This window comes from Macrobrachium nipponense, chromosome 5 (assembly GCF_015104395.2).
Source record: "Macrobrachium nipponense isolate FS-2020 chromosome 5, ASM1510439v2, whole genome shotgun sequence".
In the NCBI taxonomy this organism is placed as follows: domain Eukaryota; kingdom Metazoa; phylum Arthropoda; class Malacostraca; order Decapoda; family Palaemonidae; genus Macrobrachium; species Macrobrachium nipponense.
In genome coordinates, this window is record NC_061107.1 from 112,126,428 (window position 1) to 112,153,306 (window position 26,879).

The window sequence follows — 26,879 nt, forward strand, 5'->3', positions numbered from 1 at the left end:
GCTGGTGAACAATAAAAGGGGAGACGATGGTTTCTTGCTGTGGCAAACAGATCTATCATAGGTTTCCCCCAGTTTCCACAATTCGAGGCATACCACTGGGTTCATCATCCATTCCGTATGAAGTACTTGCCTTCTGCGACTCAGTTCGTCCGCGAGAACATTGAGTTTCCCCTGAACGAACCTCGGAATTAATGTGGTTTGATTCCAATTCGCCCATACCAGCAGGCTCCTTGCCGTCTCACAAAGAGAAAACGAGTGTGTCCCTCCTTGTTTCTTTATGTAGGAGAGCGCTGTCGTGCTGTCCGAGTGTATCGTCACTACTTTGTTGTGAACTTCGTCCGCGAACTTCAGCAATCCCAAGTGGATGGCGGTCAGTTCCTTCCGATTTATATGCCACTGTTTTTGTTCTGCATTCCAAATGCCTGAGACTTCTTTTTCCCCCAGAATTGCTCCCCAACCTTGATCTGATGCGTCTGTAAAGAACACTAGGTTGGGGCTCTGCGGGAGAAGGGATCTCCCTTCTGCAAGTCTGTCTCTTAACTTCCACCACTGCAGGTCCTCTTTTATTTCCTGTGTGATAGGGAACACAAGAGAGTCCGGAAACTTCTTTCTGTTCCAATTCGCTATGAAGAAGAACTGTAGGTTCCTCATATGCAGTCTCCCTAGTGTCACGAACTGTTCTATTGAGGATAAAGTGCTCAAAAGACTCTTCCATTCCTTTGCAGAGCATACCTGGAGAAATAAAAATTTCACTGCCTTCTGTAGGCACGACTCGATTCTTTGTGGGGATGGAAAAGCCCGAAAACTCACTGAGTTGATCCTCATCCCCAAATAGACTAATTCCTGACTGGGGAGTAACTGCGACTTTCGTCTATTTATTAACAGTCCTAGATCCTGAGCTAAAGTCATGGTTTTCTGAAGGTCCTCCGCGCACCTCTCCTTTGTTTGTGAGCGGAGAAGCCAATCGTCCAAGTAAAGGAATATCCTTATCCCAACTAGATGTAACCATTTCGCAATGGGAGCTAGCACTTGGGTGAACACTTGTGGTGTGGTGGAAAGTCCGAAACACAGCGCTCTGAACTGGTATATTTTGTCCCTAAAGACAAAATGCAGAAACCTCTGAGTTTTGGTGTATTGGGATGTGAAAATAAGCGTCCTCCATATCGATGGAGATCATCCAATCCCCTTGACGGATTGATGAAAGGACAGACTGATTTGTCTCCTTCTTGAACTTTGTCTTTTGCACATAAAGGTTCTGAGTGCTTACGTCCAATACGGGTCTCCATCCTCCCAATGACTTGGGGACAACGAACAGACGATTGTAAAACCCCGGTGTTAGTGGCTCCTCTACTAACTCTACGTATTGCTTTCTTTTGCAAGAAACGAAACCTCTTTCGAAAGGCCGATGAACTTCTTTGAATTTTCTGAGTAGGCTGTCAAAGCTATCGGAGAGCCTGGTAACGGTGGCTTTCTCTTGAACAAAATATCGTATCCTTCTCTTAAAATTTTTACGATCCAAGGTTCTGCCCCTCTTGCTTCCCATTCTTCCAAAAACTGATGGAGCCTCGCTCCTACTGGTGCATGAAGGACTGATACACTACTTCTTGGTCGAGGGGTTGGTTGAGGATTTTTTAATAGATTTAAGGGTGAAACGTGTTCTGCCCCTTGATCTTGGGAAATATCTACCGAATCCCCTGCCCCGAAAGGGTTGGCTTTGGCTGGCTGGCGAGGGGCGTACACTAGGGATATTTTCTCTAGTCCGTTTAGTGGATTGCGAGAGAAGATCCTGTGTTGCTTTCTTCTGCAATTCGGAGGCAACTAGCACTACTGTCTCTTCTGGAAACAGGTGCCTCTTATCCAAGGGCGAATACAACAAGGCAGACTTTTGGGTACGAGATACTCCCTTGGATGTAAAAGAACACCATAGTTATCTCTTCTTAGGATACCTAACATGAAGAGAGGTGATAGTTCCACGGAACCGTCTCTAATCCCCTTATCTAAACAGGAGATCACTTCCGAAATGTCTGTAAAAGCTTCCTCACTCAACAATGAATAGCTCTTCAGTTTTCGTCCCAAGGCTCCTACTGTCCAGTCTAGGAAACTAAAAACTTTGAATACCTTAAAGATATTAATGAGGTGGTCTAATTCTGACGCAGTAAACATTATCTTGGCCGAGTTGAAAGCCGATCTTCTCGCCGAGTCAATAAGCACGGAGAAGTCTCCCTGGGCAGAGGCAGACACACCCAAAGAGAGAGCTTCTCCGGTTTCGTAACACAAGTGTCTCCTAGTTGAAAAATGAGGAGGAGGGAAGCAGAAGTTGACCTTGCCTTGATCCCTCTTATCCTCAAGCCAAAGGTTAATTTCCTTTAAAGCTTTTTGAGCCGAAAAGGACAGGACTAGTTTCGGTAATTTCCTGGAGTCTTCCTGGTTGTCCCTCATGTAAGAAGACACTGGAGACGTGGGGGTTACTGGCGAGAATGAATCTGAAAAATTTTCTACAAAGTAAAAAAGCAAGGCTTTGTAGGCAGTGAGAGAAGACTCTTTATCCTCCTCTTCTCCTTTATCTTCTTCTTCGGCTGAAGAAATAGGTGATAAGGTCTCTACAGGTTGGATAGGGGGTGCTGCAGATTGAATAAAGCCCAAAATGCTGTCTAACTTATTCTGGATGGTTGACAAAGAATGATCGAGGGCAGCCATCACCTGAAGTCCTGCCGGTAGGCCCGAAGCTGAAATTGATGACATAGACTGTCCGAGCGCTTCAGACTGGTCCCTCCATGCACTTGGTTGCATATATACCTGTGGATACTAGGGCGCTAGTGGGTGCTCGGGCGCTCTTGGACGCTTGGGTGATCGTGGATTCTCGGGCGCTAGTGGGCGCTCAGGAGCAACTGTATTCCTGGGCACCAATGGACGCTCGGGAGCCAAAGGTTGTTCTAGCGTCGCCGCGGAAGTTCCGGGCGCCAAAGGCTGCTCTGGCGAGCGGGCAAACTGTGGCGCCGATGGGCGCTCGGGAGTCGGCGGGTTCTCCTGCTCCGAACGCTGAAGATGTCTCCCAGGAGTCTCGGGAATTACAGGAGAGACTGATGGCAGTCTTACCTGTCCTTCAGTATTACAGGTGTGAACCGGTGCTGAAGACATCTCCGGAAGTCTACTCTTCCCCATACTCTTCACCTCTGAACGTCTGCTAGAGGAAGACTTTCTCAACGACAACTTAGACTTAGAGGATATGATCCTCTCACTACGACGTCCCTCTCCTGCCGTATCCTGAGAGAATCTCTCTGGAGAGTCCCAAAAACTACACAAAGGCTGTTCTTTCTGTAAAGGGCTAGCCTTTTTACAGGGGACTGGAGAGGGAGACAACTTACGAGCCCTCCTTTTCAATGGACGGGACTCGGTCATGGAATCGCCACTGGGGCCTGGGAGAGGACTCCCGGAGCTGGAAGCACTAGACGACAGCGGTACTCCTTTAGAGACGCCTTTCCAATGGCGCTCTGTTGCGATCTGGGATTTGTCAACAGAATCGCCTGAGGGGGCGACTGCTCGTGGGCCGACCCCACTAACCTCCCTTGGGCTACAAGTATGCCTCCTCCCAGGTTCTGGGGAGTTTGACAGGGACCTTTGCTTAGGAGAATCAGTGGGCCGAACAGCCACCTCCTCCACCACACTTACACTTGCACTCACTTCACCACTTACCTTGTACATTAGTTTTCATGGAAGCTCCGAATTTCTCCATTGCTTGGAGCATGATCGAAAATTTCTGATCGACTCTTGCCTCTAAATTGGCCACAGCATCGGGCGGGTACGGGTGTGAGAGAGCCAAGATTAGGACTGGGAATGGCAGGTGGAGGGGAAGGTTCAGAAAGAGAGACATTATCATTAGACAATTCCTGACTAATTAAGCTTTTTGCTTTAGCTCTAAAGCAACTTTTCTCTTTTTATCTCTCTTTAACTTATTCGTGTAACTAGTCAAGATCTTCCAAGTTCTTTGATCCCAATTAATACACTCCCCACAAGTTTGATCTGGTGTACAAGTCTGTCCCCTAAAACCTGTGCAATTTGAATGTGGATCATCAACCGCTTTAGCGATCCTAGTATTGCAGCCTTTACTACAATACCTAATCCCAGATGAACCTAGTGTCTGACATTATGTAGACCAATTCAAAACTAGTGAATTTCGGTGCAAAAATATTTAAAACTATTTCAATTCCTAAATAGCTATCACCAAAAACAAAACTTCCAATATTCAGAGTACTTCACCAAATAACTCCAACAATGAGTGACGGCAAAGAATTCCAAAAATTCCGCTGCTACTGAAACTGTGTTGACAGTACCAGCCGGCAGAAACAACTGATTTTCGTACAGTGTTGGTTCCTCACTCCCCTGATAGTGGGCGGGAGTTATCACCTGACCAAAACAAACTAGCGCTTCCACGAATTTAAAAAATTCTAGCTGCCGACAGTTTTAGAAACTATAGCTATGTAACTCTTTGGTAAGTTGCATACATAAAACTTTATGACTAGTACAATTTAATGGTTTTTACTCAAGTTTCAATATTAATGGTTTAAAGCATGCATTTCTGATTCCATACAGTACTACGTATACATATTTCAAGTTCTTCATAACTAATATATTACACTTACTGCCAGGTCAGCATTTTTATTTTTTATTACAAGATCAAATAAATTAACAAATAAACTGCTGAGTAATGTATCTTTATGCTTTGCATACCTGGACACCTGAATAAAGTGAGCTTTTCAAAGTCTGCCATGCAATCTAACACCAATGAATGCACTATAGTATGTATAAAGCATTTATTACAAAAAATATGTACAATGTATGTAAAAATAATGTGCTAACTCTATTGATCATCTCAACCCATCTTTGTATGGAAAATATGTTAAGTTCTACTGGTGAATTAAATTTCTTTATTCCCCATACACCTATGCCATTAAAACCACACATGACAAATGTTCTACAAATTTCCTTACAAGCAAATACTGTATCAGTACATACTAATTTCTAAATCGACAAATACATTCTTTCCTTATCAACAGCATCTAATTTTGCAGTCTAGCAAGCAGTATCCTATTTCCCCATACATATTTATATCTTTCCCTTAAAACTGAACCCAGAAATTAAAACCCACATAAGATTCATATACACAGCATTTTTATAAGCCAACATTGATATTTATACGTAAGGCAAATAAAATTTTGGTCCCGTAATACCTAAAGCAAAGTAAAAATCAGACTGTCTGAAACTGCATTAATGTTCCATAAATCAATGCAATCACTAAACGCTACAGTTAGTATGTATGAAATCTTAAAAGTACTCAACATGAAATGGTCACAAGTAGTAGTGTACCACTAATAATGTAACTTGTAACTAAAAATGCATACTGTTCAAAGTTGATAAGTTTACAGTGAATAAATGATAACCTTATCAAGTACTACAGTATATGGGGCTACAGAGGTTCTCATATCTTATTCCACCTTGGTAACTATACACAAGTCTATGATACCAAACACCATCTTATTTTGTGATTTATAGCAAGGTGTCATGATGACAACTGTTTCGTAACCTAAGCATGCTTCCATCTGCTCATGAACGCATCTATAATAAAATCTGAGTGGATATTGTTTTGTCTTCACCAGGGTGACAGTGGAAAGACAAACTGATATGTCTGGGGGCAGGGTAGGTAAGAGAACGGGAGGGTAGGGGAGACATCTACTCTCCTCCTGCAAACCTTTGTCTGCTCTGGGTGAGGGCAGGGTAGGTAGGGGATTGGAAGGGTAGGGGAGACAGCAGCACCGGGCTCCAGCACACGTAACACACTAACAAGCTTGTTCTTATATAAAGGGTGGGACAAGACAGCAGTCCCAATACATGATATAGCCAAGCTCCAAGGCCCTCTTCCTCATCTGAACCAAGAAGCAAAAATATAATATAATGGATAAATACCTCCCTAAAAATATGTCTATATAAACCTTTGGTTTTAGTCAATTTTTTTATTGCACCCCAGGTCTTATCTGTTCGCTAACATTTCCATCTTGTTTCCCATATCTTAACAACACTTACTTTCAGCTGACTTGGTGCATGATGTTTAACCACACAACAATGATTAATAAGAAACATATTCTCTTAGATAAAGTGCATGTTCATCCATCATCATTTTCTCCTGAAATACACCTACCAAAGAACTCCCAACCAGCAGCTCTTCATACTTGGTAGAGAAACAAATCAAATCCAAGTTATACATTATATGTAGTACATGTATTTAAAGATAAATTCGTACAAAAAGCTTTCAGGGAAACTGTACAAGTTTATCTTTAAATATATGTACATACACATAACTGTGGATTTGTTTTTCCATTTCAAAACTCATGCTATTACGAGTATCTTTTTATCAATGCTACGGTATTATTGAAGAGAATTCTCAAAGTTTTGGATTCTATGATATGTCCTTTTAATCATTTTAAAATCCATTATCTTATCAGGAGGTATACTAGTATACATAATCTAGTAAATTTGGTGGGTGGTTTTGGCCAGTGGATCATCTGGAAATGCCTTGCTTTTTGGGGGGAAGAAAGACCAACTTCTAATTTAATAAAAGCAGCATCCACTGACTCAGCCTCTAGAGAGGCAAAAGCCACAACAGACTTTGGCCCAGGAGAACCTGTGTGGAATGTAATTGGCCAATAGCTCAATGGCATGCAATCATCCACACCTGCATCTCCCTCACCAACTGCTGATGTATGTCATTACAGCTGCTGTATCACTCACTCATACTAAGTAGTGCACTACTATTCAACCCTGGAATACTTGCTGGGCCAACAACAATACACATTTGCAAGATGATGAGCTGGTTGTTCCTGCCAAGACAGGAACTGCACTGTAAACTCCCTGAACTTACTGAAATAAGTGTCAAACAGATAGATTGCTACTGCTACATCTATCAGCATACGTTGCCCAATGCATGGGAACAAGTCTTACTTCTCCCAGTTTATAGTTATCCCCAGATGCTGAAAAAATGAAAGGAATTAGGCTTTAGCCTACAGCAAATTTGCCTCTGAGGGCACCAGAAATAAAAATAAACATATCCCCAGATGCTGAAAAATGCAAGGAAATAGGCTTTAGCCTAGAGCAAATTTGCCTCCGAGGGCACCAGAAATAACCAAACTAAGATAGTGCAGCAGGTGTGTCCCATACAAATGAGCCCAAGTTGACGCCAAAGTAAATGCTTGCACTTCAACACCAGAGAGGTCATTCCCACCCCAAAAGCATGGAGCTTTGAACTGGTAAAAGTCCTTTCACAGATAAAATCGAGGTCTACAGAAAGCATTATATCATCCTCTCTATGATTGATTGATTGATTATGGAGTAGTTCACTGAAGAGAGATCATGACCAGCTTTCAATCTCCTGCTGATCTCAACTTATCAAACGAAACATGTCACCTTCAGAAGCTGGGGGACTGGTCATGTACAACTTCTAATGTAGTTATCTCTGGTGATGTCTCCATCTCTGCTGGAAATATATGAACCCCTTCATAAGGATGATTAAAGATGAACTTCTTCTTGCGATGCTTGTGATGTGTAAATCAGTGCTTTATGCTAACCAGACACTGCAAGCATAGCCACCCTTAAAATGATATTGTTAGTATACAATAAAGTTTTGTACATACTTACCTGGCAGATATATACTTAGCTTAGGTCTCTGACGTCACGACAGAAAATTCAAAACTCGCGGCACACGCTACAGGTAGGTCAGGTGATCTACCTTACCCGCCGCTGGGAGGCGGGTGTAAGAACCAGTCCCCCTTTCTTGTCAGGTTATTTTCTTCCACCTGTCTCCTGAGGGGAGGCTGGGCGGGCCATCAATCGTATATATCTGCCAGGTAAGTATGTACAAAACTTTATTGTATACTAACAATATCATTTTTGTACATGAACTTCCCTGCCAGATATATACTTAGCTGATTGACACCCTTGGTGGAGGGAAAGAGACACATACTTACTTAGAAAGTGGGGACAACACATGTTAAAGGAATACATAATTTAAAACCTCTAGGTTTCTTACCATGATTTAGGCAGAAGACTTGATAGTTTTTAACTGTCTTATTAGTCCTGGCGTTGCCCTAAAGAAGTCCCTCAGCGAGGGCGTGGACCTATGGCTGAAGAACTCTTTGGGTCTACCAATGGGAACTGAGTCCACTTACTTGGCAGAATCCAAGCAGGATCTGGTCAATGGGGATCAACCCGCTTACATGCCAGAGCCTATCACTACCAATTGCAAGGAGCCTCAAGCACAACCGATCACCTAACCAAATACTAACATTAGTATACGAAAGAAGGAGCTGCCTCCTGCAACCTCCTTCGTACAACCAAAAAACTCAAACTTAAGACTAACAGGGAAAAAAGGATTAAAAAGGATGTGTTTCAGCTCCCTGCCCCAGCACTGAATCCGCCGATACGTAAGGCCTAGCCCAAAACACTTATTCATACGTAATCGATACGTCCCTTAGGTAGTGATTAGAGAAGACTGATTCACACCTCCAAAAAGTGGCCTTCATAAGGTTTTGTAATGACAAATTCTTCTTGAAAGCCAAAGACGTCGCGATGGCCCGTACTTCGTGCGCCTTGACTTTCAGAAGGTTAAACTGTTGCTGATTGCAAGAAGTGTGAGCTTCTCTAATAATATTCCTGATAAAGAATGAGAGTGCATTTTTAGATAAGGGCCTACTGGGGTCCCCTTTTATTACAGAGCACCAGAGATTGCTCTCATTAGCAGCAAGTCTTTTCTTCCTCTGAAGATAATATTTCAGGCTTCTCACCGGGCAAAGAGATCTCTCCTCTTCTGTCCCAACTAAGGAGGATAAGCTTTTGATTTCAAAGCTCCTGGGCCACGGCGAAGAAGGGTTTTCATTCTTGGCTAGGAAAGCCGGAAGAAAAGAGCAAACCGCGGAGCCTCCTTGTAAACCTACCTCACCTTCTAGAGCCTGCAGCTCGCTGACCCTCTTCGCTGACGCTAACGCACAGAGAAAAAGAGTCTTCATCGAAAGGTCTCTGAACGAAGCAGCATGGGGAGGTTCGAACCTTGAGGACCTCAGGAAGAGCAGCACGACATCTAGATTCCAGCTAGGCACTAAGGAGGAGGTTCTTTTAACCGTTTCAAACGATCTGATTAAATCATGGAGGTCCTTGTCCTCAGATATGTTTAATCCTCTATGACGAAAAACTGAGGAAAGCATGCTCCTGTATCCCTTGATGGTGGAGACAACCAACCCGCATTTTTCCCTCAGGAAGATAAGGAAATCTGCAATCTGAGTCACAGAGGTACTGGAGGAGGAAACTTTATGAGTCCTGCACCAGCGTCGAAAAACATCCCACTTCGACTGGTAGACTCTAGATGTGGAAGGTCTACGTGCATTGGCAATAGCCCTTGCAGACTTTGCCGAAAAGCCTTAGCTCTGACGAGACTCTTGATAGTCTGAATCCAGTCAGACGAGAGCGGGGGCGGGTTTTTTTGTGAAACCTGTCGAAGTGGGGCTGTTTGAGCAGATCGACTCTTAGAGGTAGGGTGGAATACTTGGACATCCCACCACAGCCATTTCCAGTTACCTGCTGTGAACCAGTCGTGGGCGGGCCAGAACGGAGCTATCAACGTCATCCTTGCTCCCTCTGACGCTGCGAATTTCCTTAACGTTTCCCCTATAATCTTGAAAGGCGGGAACGCGTAAAGATCCAGATTCCTCCAATCCATCAGGAATGCATTCTTTGCCCACTCCTTGGGTCCTGCAATAGGGGAGCAGTATAGATCTATCCGCGCCTTCCTGGAGGTCGCAAATAGATCGAGATGGGGCCTGCCCCACGTCCTCCACAGCTCCTGGCATACGTCCGCGTGCAGAGTCCACTCTGAGGGAAGGACTTGATTCCTTCTGCTTAGCAGATCCGCTCTGACATTTCTTTCTCCCTGTAGACGAACCTGGTGAGAAGCCTTAGGTTTTTCCTTTCCTCTGACCAAAACAAGAAGGTGAGCGATCTCGGCCTGTCTCGTACAGGGAGAAAGAGTGAGTCCCCCCCTGTTTCCGAATGTAATGCCAGGGCTGTAGTGTTGTCGGAGTTGATCTGAACATATTTTCCTTTTACGAGGGGTTCGAAGGTCTTGAGAGCTAACCAAATCGCTGTTAGCTCCTTCTTGTTGATGTGCCAGGACACCTGATCCCCCATCCAATGGTGCCTGACACTTCTCTCGACCCGAGAGTAGCTCCCCAACCTTTGTCCGAAGCGTCTGCATACAACACTAGGTTGGGGCGGGTTCCGAACCTGCAAGGAAAGGCCTTCCTTGAACAAACAGAGGGTCTAGCCACCAACGTAGATACCTCCTTTATCTCTTGCGAAATCTTGAACGCAAAGTCCAGACCTTGAGATTTCCGATCCCAGTTCCTCGTCAGGAGAAACTGTAGGGGTCTGAGGTGCAACCTTCCTAGAGAAACGAATTGCTCCAGCGAGGAGAGTGTCCCCAACAGACTCATCCACTCCCTCGTTGTGCATACCTTTCTCTAGAAAGATTGCTACCTTCTCCAAACCTCGGGTTATCCTCTCTGGGGACGGATACGCCCGAAAAACCTGAGAAGCCATCAGAATCCCCAGATAGATACGCTCTTGACTGGGGATTAGCTGTGACTTCTCGAAATTCACTAGCAAACCCAGAGAAGCTGCTAGATCCACGTCACTCGTAAGTCCTCCAGACATTTCTCCTTGGATTTGGCCCTGATAAGCCAATCGTCCAAGTAGAGGGAAATCCTCACTCCCTCGAGATGAAGCCACTGGGCAACGTTCTTCATCAGTCCTGTGAATACTTGGGGGGCCGTGGAAAGGCCGAAGCATAGGGCCCTGAACTGAAAAACGTTCCCTCCCCACATGAATCTGAGAAATTTGCGAGAAGAAGGATGGATCGGTACATGGAAGTAAGCGTCCTGAAGGTCCAGCGACACCATCCAGTCCCCGGGACGAAGAGCTGCTAAGACTGATGACGTCGTCTCCATAGCGAACTTCCTCTTGCTTCACAAAGACATTCAGGGCGCTCACGTCCAGAACCGGTCTCCATCCTCCTGAGTTCTTGGGAACTAGGAACAGACGGTTGTAGAACCCCGCTGAAAGAGGGTCCTGAACCATCTCTATTGCCTCTTTCTCTAACATCAGCTCTACCGCTAGAGCGAGGGCTTGATTCATTAGTGGGTCTTTGTATTTGGTGGCCACCAGTGCCCTTGGAGTGGTGGTCAAGGGTGGTCTCGAGATAAAGGGAATGAGGTACCCCCTCTTGATGATCGCGAGGGACCAGTTGTCCGCCCCCTTTCGTGCCCAGACATCTGCAAAGTTCAGAAGTCTGGCACCCACAGTTGTCTGGAGGACACACGAACTACTTCTTGGCCCTAATAGACCGGGAGAAGGTCCTTCCTCTTCTAGGTGGTCTCGAACCTCTGGAGGAAGAAGAGCGAGACGAAGGTCCTCCTCGAAAGGGTTCTTGCCTACTTGAAGCCTCTTTCTTCGTCTTCTGCTGAAACGAAGGTTTCGGAATTCTAGCCGAGCGAGCTAGCATATCCTGCGTCGCTTTTGCTGATAACGAGCTGGAGATATCATTAATAGTCTTCTTGGGGAAGAGTTGCGGGGAAAGCTGTGAATACAGCAAGGAAGCTCTCTGTGCGTGAGAAACCGCCTTGGTAAGAAAAGAGCAGAAAACGGCCCTCTTCTTTACCGCTCCTGCACCAAAAAGTGAAGCAATTTCCCTGGAACCGTCTCTCACTGCCTTGTCCATGCAAGACAGAACTGCGTGGAGGTCTTCAGGCGAAAGAGTGTCTTGCTCTTGAGTCCTCTTAGCCAACACTCCAAGGGTCCAGTCAAGAAAGTTAAAAACTTCTAAGACTCGGAACATTCCCTTCAGAAGGTGATCCAACTCGCTCATACCCCACGTCGTCTTCGCAGAATTCAGCGCCGAGCGACGTGCGGAATCAACCAACGAAGAGAAGTCCGAGTCTGCAGAAGAGGGAAGAGTTAGACCCAAGGGCTCTCCTGACTCGTTACCAGAACCCCATCTTACCCGTCAGCTTGGACGGGGGAAAAAGAAAAAACTGTCTTGCCTTTCTCTTCTTTTGAAAGCAACCAGTCGTCAAGTTCTTCAGAGCCTTCTTCATACACACTGTAGGCTTCATCTTAACGACTGAAGACTTCTTAGCCGTATTGGTCGTTGAAAATAAGGACGGAGGAGACGGAGGAGCAACGGCCGAAAGAGACCCCAAAATCTTGCAAGAGGAGGTCTGTAAGTCTCTTATACGAAGAAACCGAAGCATCCTTGGGCAAATCTTCCTCCGAATCACCAACAAATTCTTCCGAAGAATGACGTCTAGAAACGCCTCTACTGCCCCGGCCGGAGGAGAGCTAATCCTTGGAGAGCGCCTGTTCGGAGAGGCGCCTACTAGGTGTGGCGCCTACTGGAAGAAAAACCACTGGGAGAGCGCTTACACGGGGAGCGCCTACCTAGAGAGCGCCTACCAGGAGAGCGCCTACTTTTGGAGAGCGCCTACTAGGGAGAGGCGCTAGTTGGAGAGCGCCTACTAGGAGAGCGCCTAACTTTGAGAGCGCCTCCCAGGAGAGAGCCTACTTGGGGAGCGCCTGCTAGGAGAGCGCCTACTTGGGGAGCGCCTACTAGGAGAGCGCCTACAAGTGGAGGCCCGTCTGTCGGAAACAGATTCTAACTCCACAGAAGATCGTCTGGATTAAGGGAGAGCGCCTATCAGGCTCTCTGCGCCTGCTAGGCTCTTGGCGCCTGCCTAACCTCAATACGCCTGCCAGGCTCTTGATGCCTATTGAGCTCAAAACCCCTGCCAGGCTCTTGACGCCTGCCACGGGGAGAGAAAACATCCACAGATGAATCCCTGTCAGAAGCGCGGCGCTTACAAGGCTCTGAGCGCCTATCCAATCGGGAGTGATCTAACGGAGGAGAAAACTTCCGTTGCCGCCTACCAGGCTCTTGGCGCCTACTAGGCTCTTGGCGCCTACTAGGCTCTTGACGCCTACTAGGCTCCGAGCGTCCGTCAAAAGGAGAGTGGCCACCAGGCGAAGAACTCTTCCTTCGCTCCTGACGAAAACGAGGCTCTTGACGTCTGTCAAGCTCTTGACGCCTAACTGAAGAGGAGCGGAAATCCTGAGGAGAGAGCCTGTCTGGCTCCTTACGCCTTACATGCTCACAACTCTTGCTGGGAAGAGAGGAGAGCCTACTCGGAGAAAGATCCCGAGCTCCAGCCTGCACTTCTGACCTCCTACTAACAGGCTCAAAAGCTTTTCTAGCCAAAGGAGAATTAGCCGAAGGAACGTTCTTAGACTTCACCGGAAGTGAGGCGTCCTTCCGACGATGAGAAGTCCCGGCAATAGACTCCGCTAAAGCCGCAATCTGCGCCTGCAGACCCGCCAGGATACGCGCAGGAGATCTCTTAAACTCCTCTACAGGGGACGAAGTCCGAGAGCGAACAGGAGAAGCGTAACCTGACGAAATCTTGGTTCTCTTGCGTTCCACTTCTGGCTCTTCCGCGAAGGATTCGGGGCTGGAAGGAAGGGCGCAAGGATCCTTCCAGGGCCTCTTGAGAGGGCGAGACGACTCCGAGGCGCTCCATCTACGCTGAGGAGAAGGCGACGAAGATGACGAGAAGCACTGGTGCAATAACTCCTTCTTGGTTCGATCCAAGGCAGCCTGGGAACGAGCAACAGGAACTACCGAGGGGACGCCTGACCGGTGGGGGTTCTCCCTAACCTTCCTGCGGCTTTCGACTTTCCTCCTCCACTGGGTCTGGGAGTCTGGAAGAGGTCTAGGCCTGGAAGCGTTAGTGAGCCGGTCAGACGCACCCTCCACTGCACTAGGGGCACTGCACTGATCACTTGCACTATCATCACTCTTACCTTGTCGAGAGCGAGCGAGGCTCTCCTTACTCCTGATCGAGGCTCTCCCAGAAGCAACTTCCGAAAACGAATCTTCGGGTTCAAAGCTGGGCGCAGGGGCTGAAACTGGAGAAGGAACTACTTCTACTACAGGATTCTCAGCGTCAACTTCACTCACCCTCGATCTACTAGAACTCTTTGAAGAAGCCTTGCGCACCCTATCCTTCTCTAACTTTCTCACATAAGAAGAAAGAGCCTTCCAACCATCCTCATCCAAATTCTCACACTCTTTGCAAGGGTTAATAAAAGAGCATTCATTCCCTCTACAAGACGCACATACCGAGTGAGGATCTAATGCAGCTTTAGGAAGCCTAACTTTACATTCCTTCTCTGAACAAACCCTAAATAAACTAGGTTTCTTAACTTCAGAATCATCCATGATTATAGATATGTAAGAGAAATCCAAAAGAAAAATCCAAAAAACAGTCCAAAAAGTGTATGCCAAGCCAACAAACAAAGGGTACTTCACCAAAATCCAAATCGTCGGCAACGAGAACGAATTTTAACTATCGTAAGGACTGAACAACAGGTGTTGTCCAGCCGGCGACAGAAAATAATCTGACAAGAAAGGGGGACTGGTTCTTACACCCGCCTCCCAGCGGCGGGTAAGGTAGATCACCTGACCTACCTGTAGCGTGTGCCGCGAGTTTTGAATTTTCTGTCGTGACGTCAGAGACCTAAGCTAAGTATATATCTGGCAGGGAAGTTCATGTACAAAAACTTAATTCCAGTGCATTTAAAGAGAAGAGGAGAATCCAACATCAACCTAATTAGCAATGAAAGGCTCACAAATAAGCCCAATAACCTTAAGTTCCTCTACTAGTCCTTGACAGGCATGGAATCTATGGAAGAACCCTCAGGGGCTGACAGATCCTTCATAGACCGAGAAGGGTCCTCCACCAAAGGAGAGAGACATTGGACTTACTAGCCTGCCCAGTGAACACACTGGAGAGTTTGACTGAAAATTAGCAGACCTACTGATGACAACTGTATAATTCCAAGCCGAAGTTGACACCAGAACAGAACAAGCAAAATCCAAACTAGTCAACCGACCCAGATACTGTCCTGTGATCAGCTAAAGTCAAACAAGTTGAAGGTCTGGCTTTGCTAAGTGACAAGCATGTGCATAACAGTATCCATGGAAATTGCAAGCAATGAAGCAGAGACCTGTCTCACATTAATCCTCAATGACATGAAAAAGTTCTCAAGAAATTGAATCCATAAGATTAGAGGGTGAGGAGGTCAATGATAAAGGAGGAACATGAGCAACAAGTCTAGCTGTTCTCTCAAATGATCAACCAAGGACATGATGCAGGAAGGCAGAAGAGAAAATCTGCACTAACTGCAAGAGCTGCTGCTTCTACAGGATCAGCAACAGGGGGTTCAACAGCATAAATCTCCCAAGCAAGAATAGCAATACTATCACTTAAACCCCTTCCTCGAAGCCAAGTGGTCCAAATTTGCTGAGAACTATGAATGATACAAATAGCTGTCCAATATCATGAAAAAATTCATGATAAGGCACTTTAATGGCAGTGAGATGCATACCACAGCAAGAGGTCTGCACACTATGATGGATATAAAATCAGTTATATGCTTCAAACTAGTAAATTACTGACCCACAAGGTAATAATCTGTAATATTATGCCACTTTAATTCCCCACCAAAATCACAATCAGTAGCAAATTGTTGAATTACGGTAGTTTGGCACTTTTTCCATATCAGATAAACACTGTAAATTAACCAATACAAATTTGAGGGTTTGTAGCACTGTTGTTGTTTTTAAAGGCGTGCAGTAGCCTAAATTCTTGGAAATCATTTTTTTCTTTTTAAATATATCTAATACCTAAAATTTTTAAGATATAAAAAACTTTATAAGCTCTCAAGCTTCTGTACCCAGATGCTCTCTGCCTTGCCACTTTTTACAAGTTACTTCAGTTTAGCAATAGCCGTATACAGTGCACCAACGGAAATATAAATATATGGTATCTCTTAAAGCCAAATCAATCGATAAACAAACCCTTGATCCATCTGGGTAAACAGATTCTATTTATCTAGGTACATGGAGTCTATTTATCTGGAAATATAGAAACCGGTAAAACTTCAAATGCATGGCACACTGGATATTAAAATGATATTGTTATGATACAATAAAGTTTTATACATACTTACCTGGCAGATATATACATAGCTATTGACTCCGTCGCGCCGACAGAATTTCGAATTTCGCGCACACGCTACAGGTAGGTCAGGTGATCCACCGCGCCGCCGCTGGGTGGCAGGAATAGGAACCATTCCCGTTTTCCATCAGATTTTTTCTACACCATCTGTCTCCTGAGGGGAGGCTGGGTGGGTAATTTAATTGTATATATCTGCCAGGTAAGTATGTATAAAACTTTGTATCATAACAATATCATTTTTATACATTCAACTTACCTGTCAGATATATACATAGCTGATTCACACCATTGGAGGAGGGTAAAGACAGCTAATAACTGATTTAACAGGAAACACAACAATCGTTGTAGGTATTAATAACATAAAACCTTGGTTCCTACCTGTTTAGACTGAAGACTTCATGGTTAATGCCCAGGAGTCTGCTTAGTCTCAAGAGCCTCAGCGAGATATTGATCTATTGCTAAGAGTTCTTGTAGGTCTGCCAAAGGGGTCTTATCCACTTACTTGGCCGATCCTATAAGGGCTATGTCAAAGGGTTTCAATCCACTTATATGACAAGAACCTTTTTTCTAAGGAGCACAATCCCGATCCTGATCACCTTAACCTAACCAAATGTTGTATCTAAGATTGCAAGAAGTCATCCCCGGACTCCTTGCAAACTACCAAAAAACTCAATCACAATATTTTACACCTAATTCTTTATGAAAAATAAATAAAAATAAACAAATATAATTTCAATTTGTACTACCTCGCTTGTAAGACCTATTCACATTCTCATACTGTCAAAAGCACCAAAAGCCGCCTGTGCGAGCCCAAGCACTCCTGTCAGCAGAAAATCCTGATACTGTCTTAAAAGGAGAGGTCCATGTACGAACTTAGACAATGTCTTTAATACTACTCCGTTTAAAAGGCACATTTCTAGTTCCTCACTAGCAAGGGCTATGGCCGCCTGTGCGACACCAAGCACTTTTACCAGTAGAAACACAAAAAACCGCCTCAAATAGTGGAGATCTCCGTAATCAAAGACACCGTTTTTATCCAAGCCTATCCTGTAAGATAAACTCAAAGTTCCTTACCTAAACAAGGCCATGGCCGCCTGTGCAACAACTAGCCGTCAGGTAAGAAAGTTAGAGCCCATCCCACCAGTATGGTATGGAAGTATTAGACTTTTCATAAAAGTTTAAGGATCGGTACGTGTCCTCAGTCCCAGCACTGTATCCGCAGACACACAAGGACCTAGAGAGAAGCACTTGTCGTAGGTAATTTTAACATCTCTAAGATAGTGGGATGCAAATACAGAGTTGCATCTCCAATAGGTCGCATTAATAATGTCCTTCATGGACATATTCTTTTGGAATGATAATGATGTTGCCACTGCTCTTACCTCATGAGCTTTATGTAATAATTTAAAGGAATCCTCTGCACAATCGCTATGAGCTTCCATAATCACACTTCTAATAAAATACGCTAGCGCATTCTTGGACATTGGTCTTTTCGTGTCCCGAACTGCGCACCATAGACTTTGTTTACATGCCTTCAATTCTTCTTTCTTTTTAAGATAGAACCTAAGAGCTCTAACTGGGCATAAAGTTCTTTCAATTTCGTCTCCCACTAAGTTTGAAAGACTTTTCACCTCAAAACTCCTTGGCCATGGTTTCGAAGGGTTCTCATTTTTTGCCAAAAACAGAGTTTGAAAAGAACAGATGGCTGCGTCATTCTTAAAACCCACCCGAGAATCTAGGGCATGTATTTCACTTATTCTCTTAGCCGTCGCTAAGGCTATGAGAAAAAGACACTTTCTCGTCCACTCCCTGAACGAGGCACGGTCGGGAGGTTCAAATTTTTCCGATGTAAGGAATTTGAGCACAACATCCAGATTCCAACTTGGAGGAGTAGAGGATATAGATTTTGACGTCTCGAACGATCTTATGAGATCGTGCAAATCTCTATCCTCTGCCAAGTTTAAGCCTCTATTTCTAAATACCGCTGAGAGCATACTTCGGTATCCCTTTATTGTAGATACGGACAGATTGGATTCCTCTCTCAGGAATAACAGAAAATCTGCTATATTGTTCACAGAGGTATCGGAGGAGGACAGCTTATTCTTCCTACACCATCTTCTAAACACATCCCACTTCGATTGATAGACCCGGATAGTTGACGATCTCCGGGCTCTAGCAATTGCTTTCGAAGCCTTGCTTGAAAAGCCTCTCGCTCTAAACCAATCTTTCGATAGTCGAAAGGCAGTCAGAGCGAGAGCGGGGAGGTTTTGATGGAACCTCTTGAAGTGGAGTTGTCTGAGACTAAGTCCTGACTGGGGGTCATCTGCGATTTCTCGAGATTCACGAGAAGTCATAATTCCTTTGTCAATTCTAATGTTTTCTTCAGATCCTCCAAACATTGTTCCTGGGATTTTGCTCTTATCAGCCAATCGTCTAGGTACAGAGAGACGCTTATGCCTTCCAGGTGTAGCCATCTGGCTACGTTCTGCATCAGGTACGTAAATACCTGTGGAGCCGTGGAGAGGCCGAAGCACAAGGCCCTGAACTGGTAGACTTTCCCTTGTATCACAAACCTGAGATACTTCTTTGATGACGGGTGAATAGGAACGTGGAAATGAACGTGGAAAATGCCATCCTGCAGGTCTAGAGGAGAACCAATCCAAGTCTCCTCTTCGCAGGGCTCGGAACAGTACCGATGGCAGAAGTCTCCATCGAGAATTTTTTCTTTTCCACATATTTGTTCAGAATGCTCACGTCCAAGACTGGCCTCCATCCCCCGGATGCCTTTGGAACTAAAAACAGGCGGTTGTAAAACCCCGGAGAGGAAGGATCCTGAACCTCTTCTATTGCCTCTTTGTCCTTCATTCCTATCACCATCTGAAGAAGTGTCTCCCTCAGAACAGGGTCCTTGTACTTCGCCGACAGTTCCTTTGGGGATTTCAACAAAGGTGGTCTGTCCTGAAAAGGTATAATGTAACCTTTCCCTAAGACTGCTAGCGTCCAAGGATCGGCTTTCCTTATCTTCCATGCCCCTACGAAGTTTAGGAGTCTGGCCCCTACAGATGTTTGGAGGACTTCGCTGCTACTTTGATTTCTTGAAAGATCTAAAGGAGGACCTTCCTCGCTTTTCTGCTGTCTTCCTTTTCGTTGGAGGACGAGAGGTGGAACCTCTCCGAAAGGGCACTACCGGAGTACGAGTAGTCTTCCTCGCTACTGGTACTGTTGGTCTTGATTTCTTGGAGGATTGTACTAATTAAGTCTTGGGTTGCCTTTCAGCAAGAGACTTTGAAATCTCCTTCACCAAGTGCGAAGGGAAAAGGTGATCCGAGAGAGGCAGCGTATAAAAGGGCTGACCTTTGTGAAGGAGAAAACCGCTTTGGATAGAAATGAACCAAATAATGATCTCTCTTCACTACTACTGCTCCAAATAGAGATGACAATTCTCCCGAACCATCCTGAACCGCCTTATCCATACAGGATAAAAATGCAATGCAAAACCTCAGGTTCTTAAAACATTGGTTCATTGCCTTCTTGGCCAGCACTCCAAGGGACCAATCCAAGAAGTTAAAAACTTCTAGTACATGGAAAAGTCCCTTGAGGTGCTGATCCAATTCTGACATGCTCCAATATGCTTTAGCTGTATTCAAAGCATGTCTTCTCGATGCTTCAACCAAGCTTGAAAAATCCGCCTCCGCGGAAGATGGAAGCATAAGTCCCATCGCTTCCTCTGTCCTGTACCATATTCCCCTCCTACCTCCGAGCTTACATGGAGGAGTGCAAAAAACTGTCTTCTGAGCTTCCTTCTTCACCTTCATCCAATTATTTAAAGATTGAATAGCCTTCTTCATTGATATGGCTGGTTTCATTTTCAAATACGAAGACGATTTAGGAACCTTCATACTGGAGAACAGAGATCTCGAGGAAGGAGGAGCTGCAGGGCTTAGAGAGTCTCCAAATTCTTGCAGGAGAAGAGAGGCTAACACTTTGTAGTTAAGATACCCCCTCATTGTTCGGGGTTTCTTCCTCCGACACTTCATCCAACTCCATCCTAGAAGGAGAGCGAGCTCTTTTATTAGAATCTTTGTCCGTAGACCTATTCCCTATAGGAGAAATACTCCTAGAAGGAGAGAGACTGACAGATCTAGAAGCTCTCCCTTTCTTATCCACCAAAACATCCTGAGACATGGAGGTTGAAACCGTAACCTTCGATGTACCAGGTTGCTTCCTTGAATAAGGGTTTCTACTTGTAGGAGACTCGCTATCCGAAGACATTACATGAAAAGATCTTCTGTTACCCCTTATAACTTCTCGCTCTTGCCGCTCTTCATGTTCAGCTGGCGCATTGCGCCTGACTAGCGCTTCGCGCTTGGTTGAATCTTCTCGCGCGGTTGGCGCCTTGCTGGCTCCTCTTGCGCGGCTGGCGCCTCGCGCTCGACTAGCGCTTCACGCCTGGTTGGCGCTTCGCGGCCGTCTATCGCGTCGCGTCTGGCTGGCGCTTCGCGCCTGTATGTCTCTTCGCGGCCGCCTGGCGCTTCTCGGCAGTCTGGCGCATCGCGCCTGGCTGGCACTTCTCGTCTGGCTGGCGCTACGCTCCTGGATGGTGCCTCGCGCCTGATTGTCTTTTCCTGCTTGTAGGAATTCTCACACGCGGCTGGCTCCTCGCGCCTGGCCAGCTTCTCGCGCCTAGTCGTCTCCTGCGATATCGGATAGCGCCTGGTTGCCGCGTCGCGCCTGGTTGGCGCCTTGCGCTTACGTGGTAGTTCTTTGCGGCTGACTGGCGCTCCGCGCCTGGCTGGCGCTTCGCGCTCGGCTGGCGCTTCACGCCTGGCTGGCGCCTCGCGCCCCGAACTCGCGGGTCTGTGAAAAATAGACCCTTCATCCGAAGAAGAAGAATCTTTTCTGGGAGGTTGATAGTAAGGGTTTTTTGACTTCTTCACAGGAAGATTAACATCCTTTCTTCTTGGAGGATTGGAGGATCTCTCGAAAGAACCCCGACTAGAGAAGCAATAGACTCTTGCATATCCTTCAATATCTTCGTCGTTTCTTCTCTCTGGTCTAAACGAGAGGAAGGAGAGCCTTCTTTCTCCATTCCCCACGACTTAGTGGGAGAAGCCAAAACCTTTGCTTTCTTAATCTCTGTCGGGGAGTCCTCCGAAAAATGTTCCGGACTCGAGTTTATGCCCGATTCTTCCCAGATCCTCTTCAAGGGACGAGAACGATCCGCTGATCTCCATCCTCTTTTAGGTGAGGAATTCTCCGATGACGAAAAACATTCACGTAGAACGCTTTTTCTAATGCGTTCTCTGGCAGTCTGTGACGTTACAGATTCTGCCGAAGAGACGTCTGACTGGTGGGGATCCTCCATAACCTCCGTAAGGCTTTCGACATTCCTTCTCCTCTGGGCTTGGGAGCTTGTGAAGCCAATCAGACGCCTCCTCCACTTCACTGGGGAAATTCACATCACTTTCCACAGCACTACTTTGCTTACCTTCTATGGCAGCCATTTTACGCTCCATTTTCATAAGAGCAGCTTTAAGGCTTGCTATCTCCGAAGCAGAGTCCGTAGGATCTGCATTCGGAGAAGGACCTGAAATATTACAAGGAGCGTTCATAATGTTAGAGGAGGGTACAATATTACTCACCAAACCACTTGAAGATTGAGAGCTAGGCTTGGTTTTGGAAGATGACTTCCTTAACCTGGTCTTTATCTAATTTCCCTTTCTTAAATAACAAGTTAGAGACTTCCACCCTTCAGCACTCAAACTCTCACATTCATGACAAGTGTTATCCATCGAGCATTCATACTTCCTGCATATTTTACATACAGTGTGAGGATCAACCGAAGCTTTTGGCATTCTCACCTTGCACCCTTCATTCACACACATTCTCACCACACTTCCAGAATCAGACATCATGATGAAAATTCCAAGCCAAAATCCAAATAATGATCCACAAAAGCGTATGCCAGTACAACGATCCAAATACGTCACCAAAGGGTCCAAAACGATGATCAATTGTATCCAAAAACGAAATCCAGCCGGAGATACCAACAACGATGTTGCCAGTATGGCCGACAGAAAAAATCTGATGGAAAACGGGAATGGTTCCTATTCCTGCCACCCAGCGGCGGCGCGGTGGATCACCTGACCTACCTGTAGCGTGTGCGCGAAATTCGAAATTCTGTCGGCGCGACGGAGTCAATAGCTATGTATATATCTGACAGGTAAGTTGAATGTATAAAAATATATAATCACCAACATGAAAAGAGCATGTGAAAAGCTATATAAAAAGTATGTATAGTCATTATATGAGAGACTGAACGAGGTGGAATTAAATGAGTTTGATAAGTTTTTACCTCAAATTTTTCCTAAGTCGGGAGAGATGTTTTCTCTACAATAATGTTTACTTTTAATGAGCTGTATAACTACTAAAATCCGCAGAGAAACGAGTACACTATGACTTCTTACACATTTGGCCAATCAGTGTTTCATTTTTTGACACCTCAGAAACTCTGGCCAATGGCATGGGTGTTCAAAAATGTTCTCAGCGCAAGAATACATTATCCAACCAATGCTATTTCAGTTCCTTCTTAGAATGGAGCCAGTAGCCAGCACTTCTGAGCAGCATTTGTGGGACAATATTCCAGATCCTGTTGACGAAATTCCACATCTTGTAGTGACTGTTATTTAGGTTTGTAGTGACTGTTATTTAGGTTATGGTGATTTTTGTCTAGTGTTCTCTGAAAATACACAAAAACCAGTGGATTTGTGCCAGAGATGTAGTGCCCTTAAGGGGTGGTCACAGGCCCCCTTGCTAAGCCTAGGTAGGGGTGTGGCACCCCAGGTTAGGTTAAGCAGTTGTGTTAGGTTAGTTAGTGCCCCACAAATCACCTTTCTCCTGCTCCCCCCACCCGAAAACCCCGGTTCCCTCTGGGGTCCCCTATAATTGTAATACGTAGTAGATTTAGGGTTAGATTGTGTGTGTAAGAGTAAGTGAGTTTCTTGTTTTTAAAGTTTCCTCATGTTTCTACGTATTCTGCAACACCAATCTGGTGGTTTCTTGCCATTTTTCATCGTTAAACCTTAAAAAACTGGGGTGGCATGCATCTGAAGTTTTACCCGAAAACCTAAAACACCTGTCTGGTTCAGAAACTATCACTTCATATGAAAAATGAATTGTGTATTTAATACCAAACCCTTTGAGATCAACATAAAAACAAACATAAGACAGTAAATATCATATAGGGTAAACAACCGCAGACGATCCATCATTATCGCATGGCTCGGCCGTATTCACTCAATATTAAATTGGTGAAACAAGAATACAATTACATCTTTAAGCATACCATTCAAAAGATTTTAGTTTCGTCAACACAATGCGATATACGAAAGCCCCATACAAACTAAAATAGGCATGTGAGCTCTACGTAAAATATGTTTTCAAAGCAGACTTGAAATCCAATATGGCGGCAGTCATGTGACTGGTCGTTCTAACCACAGACAATCCACCATCTTTCCCAGCCTTCCCAGCACTCATTTGAACAATGTTAGCGTATACTATATGTAACATTTATTGATCTTACTCAAAATTGCAGTTGTAATCACCACAATAAAACAACATTTTTTTGCCTATATTAGTGAAAGTATGAAACTTTTATTTACGGGGTCATGGATTGAACTGAAATTCATTTTTACCTTGTAATCGGTGGTTTTATCCTTACTGCCATCACAACTGAAACTCCACAGTGCTTATTTGATTTTTATTATACACGTTTTGGTCTTAATTCACTCCAAATTGCACTTGAACTACGTTGCTGTTCCTGGTTCCTAAGCACTCACTCCACAAACACAGTTATGGGCAGCACACGAGTACGCGGCGTATGAGGTGCAAAGCTTTCTTCCCTTAATTGTTTACTTTACTCATTATTCAGTTTAACTTTGCTTTGTTACTTCATAATGTTTATTTAATTCATGTCTATTATCCCTTTTTTCCAACCATATTAACCCCGAAAAATTACAAATATTTCTTATATACTTACGAGCAGACGACGTGACGAAAAATGACTCATTGTTGCCAATCTAGTGGAGCTCCACACATACACCAATGCATTTGCAAACTGTTTCCATGAATTTTAGTTGTCATAGTAATGCAGTAATGATAAAATTGCTGTAATATGTATATATACTACAAATATACGCTAATTTCACTTATTTCCCCGGTTTTGTGTAAGTCTTATACACAGCTTGGAGAGTAAACACTGATAAACAATTAAAGAGCACAAAGAATGCCGTAGTTCCCTTGGATAAGTAGTGGTTGGAAGTCGTGTTTACGTTTGTTGTGATGAAAGTGCCCCAGCATCTATGGGTACAAGTGGTGTGTGGATTTAGCAAAGGAAATGGGAAGTTTGTTGACACAAGCGACTCCGCAAACATCAAGATGTCGTCAATCTTCTAAACGTTTTTAATTGTAAATATTTCGAAAGTGCCATGGGGGTAGTGTGTACTGCATTGGCCACACTTTTCATTACCCTCAGTTTAAATCTTAAAATATGGCCTTAATTTCTAACTTTGCAGAAAATACTTACTTCGAAAGGAGAGGAGAGGTCTTGAGCTCCTGCTATCACCACCAACAACTCATGACTGATGACCATCTCCGGTGTCAGGAGATGTTAAAGTACTTTTTCGGAGGGTGGCCAAAAACGAGGTTGTCAGTGAGTTGGCCAGTCCAGTCGGTTGTTTACTCTAGCTACTACATAAATAAAATGGTAATACAGAAGACTACTACCACAAGCCTCTAGGTTTGGTAACTTAGGTACCAGTTTACATGCAAAATAGGCTGGTTTAGTATTAGCCCCTTGCTTATGAGTGTAAAAACACAAAAAAGATCAAAGACATAAATAAAAGGCAGTAAGTAGTACCTATTGATCAGCAACTGGCAAGAACCAGGCAACAGCACGGTAGTCTTCAGCTACCTATACCAATAAAAGACGAACATAAACAAATAAAAAATACAATCAAAAGGCAGTTGCGGTTTTTCTATGCAGTCTTACCTACTGAACAATTATTTTAAGTAATAGGGTAAAAAACCGCATGGTACAGGGGTGGACCATGTACGATCAATGTGTACAACCCCAAGAAAAGTACATTATAACGCGTCCTGACACCGGAGTAGAGGTCTTTAGCTCTGTTTCTCACCAACAACAAGTCGCGTCTGATGCCCATCTCCGATGTCAGGACGCGTTGTTATAATGTACTTTTTGGGGGGTTGTACACATTGATCGTACATGGTCCACCCCTGTACCATGCGGTTTTTTACCCTATTTATTCCGTCGACTGTAATTAACCCCCAGGGGCCAATACTAAACACGGCGAAATACATTGGATGCCCCAATCCCTAGTGGATGTCGTATCCGCAGTTACTTTCCTTGCAGTCCGTGCGGACTGCTTTTGTAGAAATAGGTACCAACATTCCGTTCAGCAACACTTGGAAACTAGGCAACAATAGCTGTCACTAGTTTTACCATTTCCTGTAGCTAACATAGCCTAGGTATTGGAAATTTCTGACACATTGCTGTAGGTCACACCAAGATGGGGAGAGGTCCAGAGGAAAGCAAAGCATTACCTGGGTAGTAAGTAGGTAGTTAGGTAGGTTACAAAAGTTGGGTTAGACATTGCATAAAACTCAGTACTGGGCTTTTGACATCATCATTGTCGTGTATTCCTACAGGATACTAGGTAGTACTTCCCTAATGCATTTTGATACCGAATAATACTATGGCTCATTTTTTTTTTTTTTAGTGAACTAACCTAGATATTTTGGAATAGGCTAGGTATGCAATTTTACTACACCATTCCACTTGAAATTAAAAATACGACATGGACTAACTCTAATAAATCGGATCCTATGCTTTACCCCAAGCTTAAAATCCTTTAAAGTACCTATACCTAGTAGGCTAATTAGGTATACCTAGTAGGGTACGAATAACGGGGTGCCGATAACAAACACGACTTCCTTCAATAGAAATAATGGTCAGAAAATATAGCAAAACAAGAAGCAAGCCGTCATAAAACTATGTGTGTCATGCATTTAACGAGAAATTAAAGTAAATTGTTACCAAACACAATTATCTGAATGATTAGGCTAAAATGCAAGCTGCCTAGTAGGCTATACTAGGTACATAACCAGGGCAGTCTGGCATACATTTGTCAATTTATTTCCCAGCTTACCCTCAATACATGGTAACCCTCGGTACCGCCTCCGGGTATTTCGACACTCTGTGACCCACCCATGCTTAGGAATTTCGTTTAAAAATTCTATGAGTCGATATAGTACAAGAAGCCACCAGAACAAATATTGACAGTCTCGACCCGTAAAGGCAAAACAGACGTGGCACAGCTGCGGAGAATTGTGGGAAACAGCTGATGAATTGCTGAAGACGGAGAAAAATAATTTATTTATCTGTAATACGTGTAATGTGTAATAAGAATAACACTTATTAGCTTTAGAAATATTATAAAATTCTTTCATACTATTTTTATCTTTATATACTTAGAAATAAATTAAAGTTTTATAAAATATTTTCCGTTTTCAACTCTACATTTTTGACGTATAAACAGCCGCAGGATATTTTGACGTTTCATTTCTAAAACAAGGTATTATGCGTCATATCTGTGATAAATAATCACAAAATATGCGACAAATTTCTCATAA

The 26,879-nt window shown here is 44.4% G+C and overlaps 1 protein-coding gene across 1 annotated transcript in view; it reads right to left on the reverse strand.

Annotated features, from left to right (window-relative positions):
• The window catches only part of LOC135215599 (Golgi reassembly-stacking protein 2-like), a 101,185-nt gene extending 74,604 nt beyond the window's left edge, over positions 1–26,581 (reverse strand). Inside the window, exon 1 of the mRNA XM_064250489.1 lies at positions 26,396–26,581. Within this exon, the coding sequence (XP_064106559.1) occupies positions 26,396–26,458 (63 nt within the window). The 5' untranslated portion in view covers positions 26,459–26,581. The remainder of the gene's footprint in view (positions 1–26,395) is intronic.
• Between the last annotated feature and the right edge of the window lie 298 nt (positions 26,582–26,879).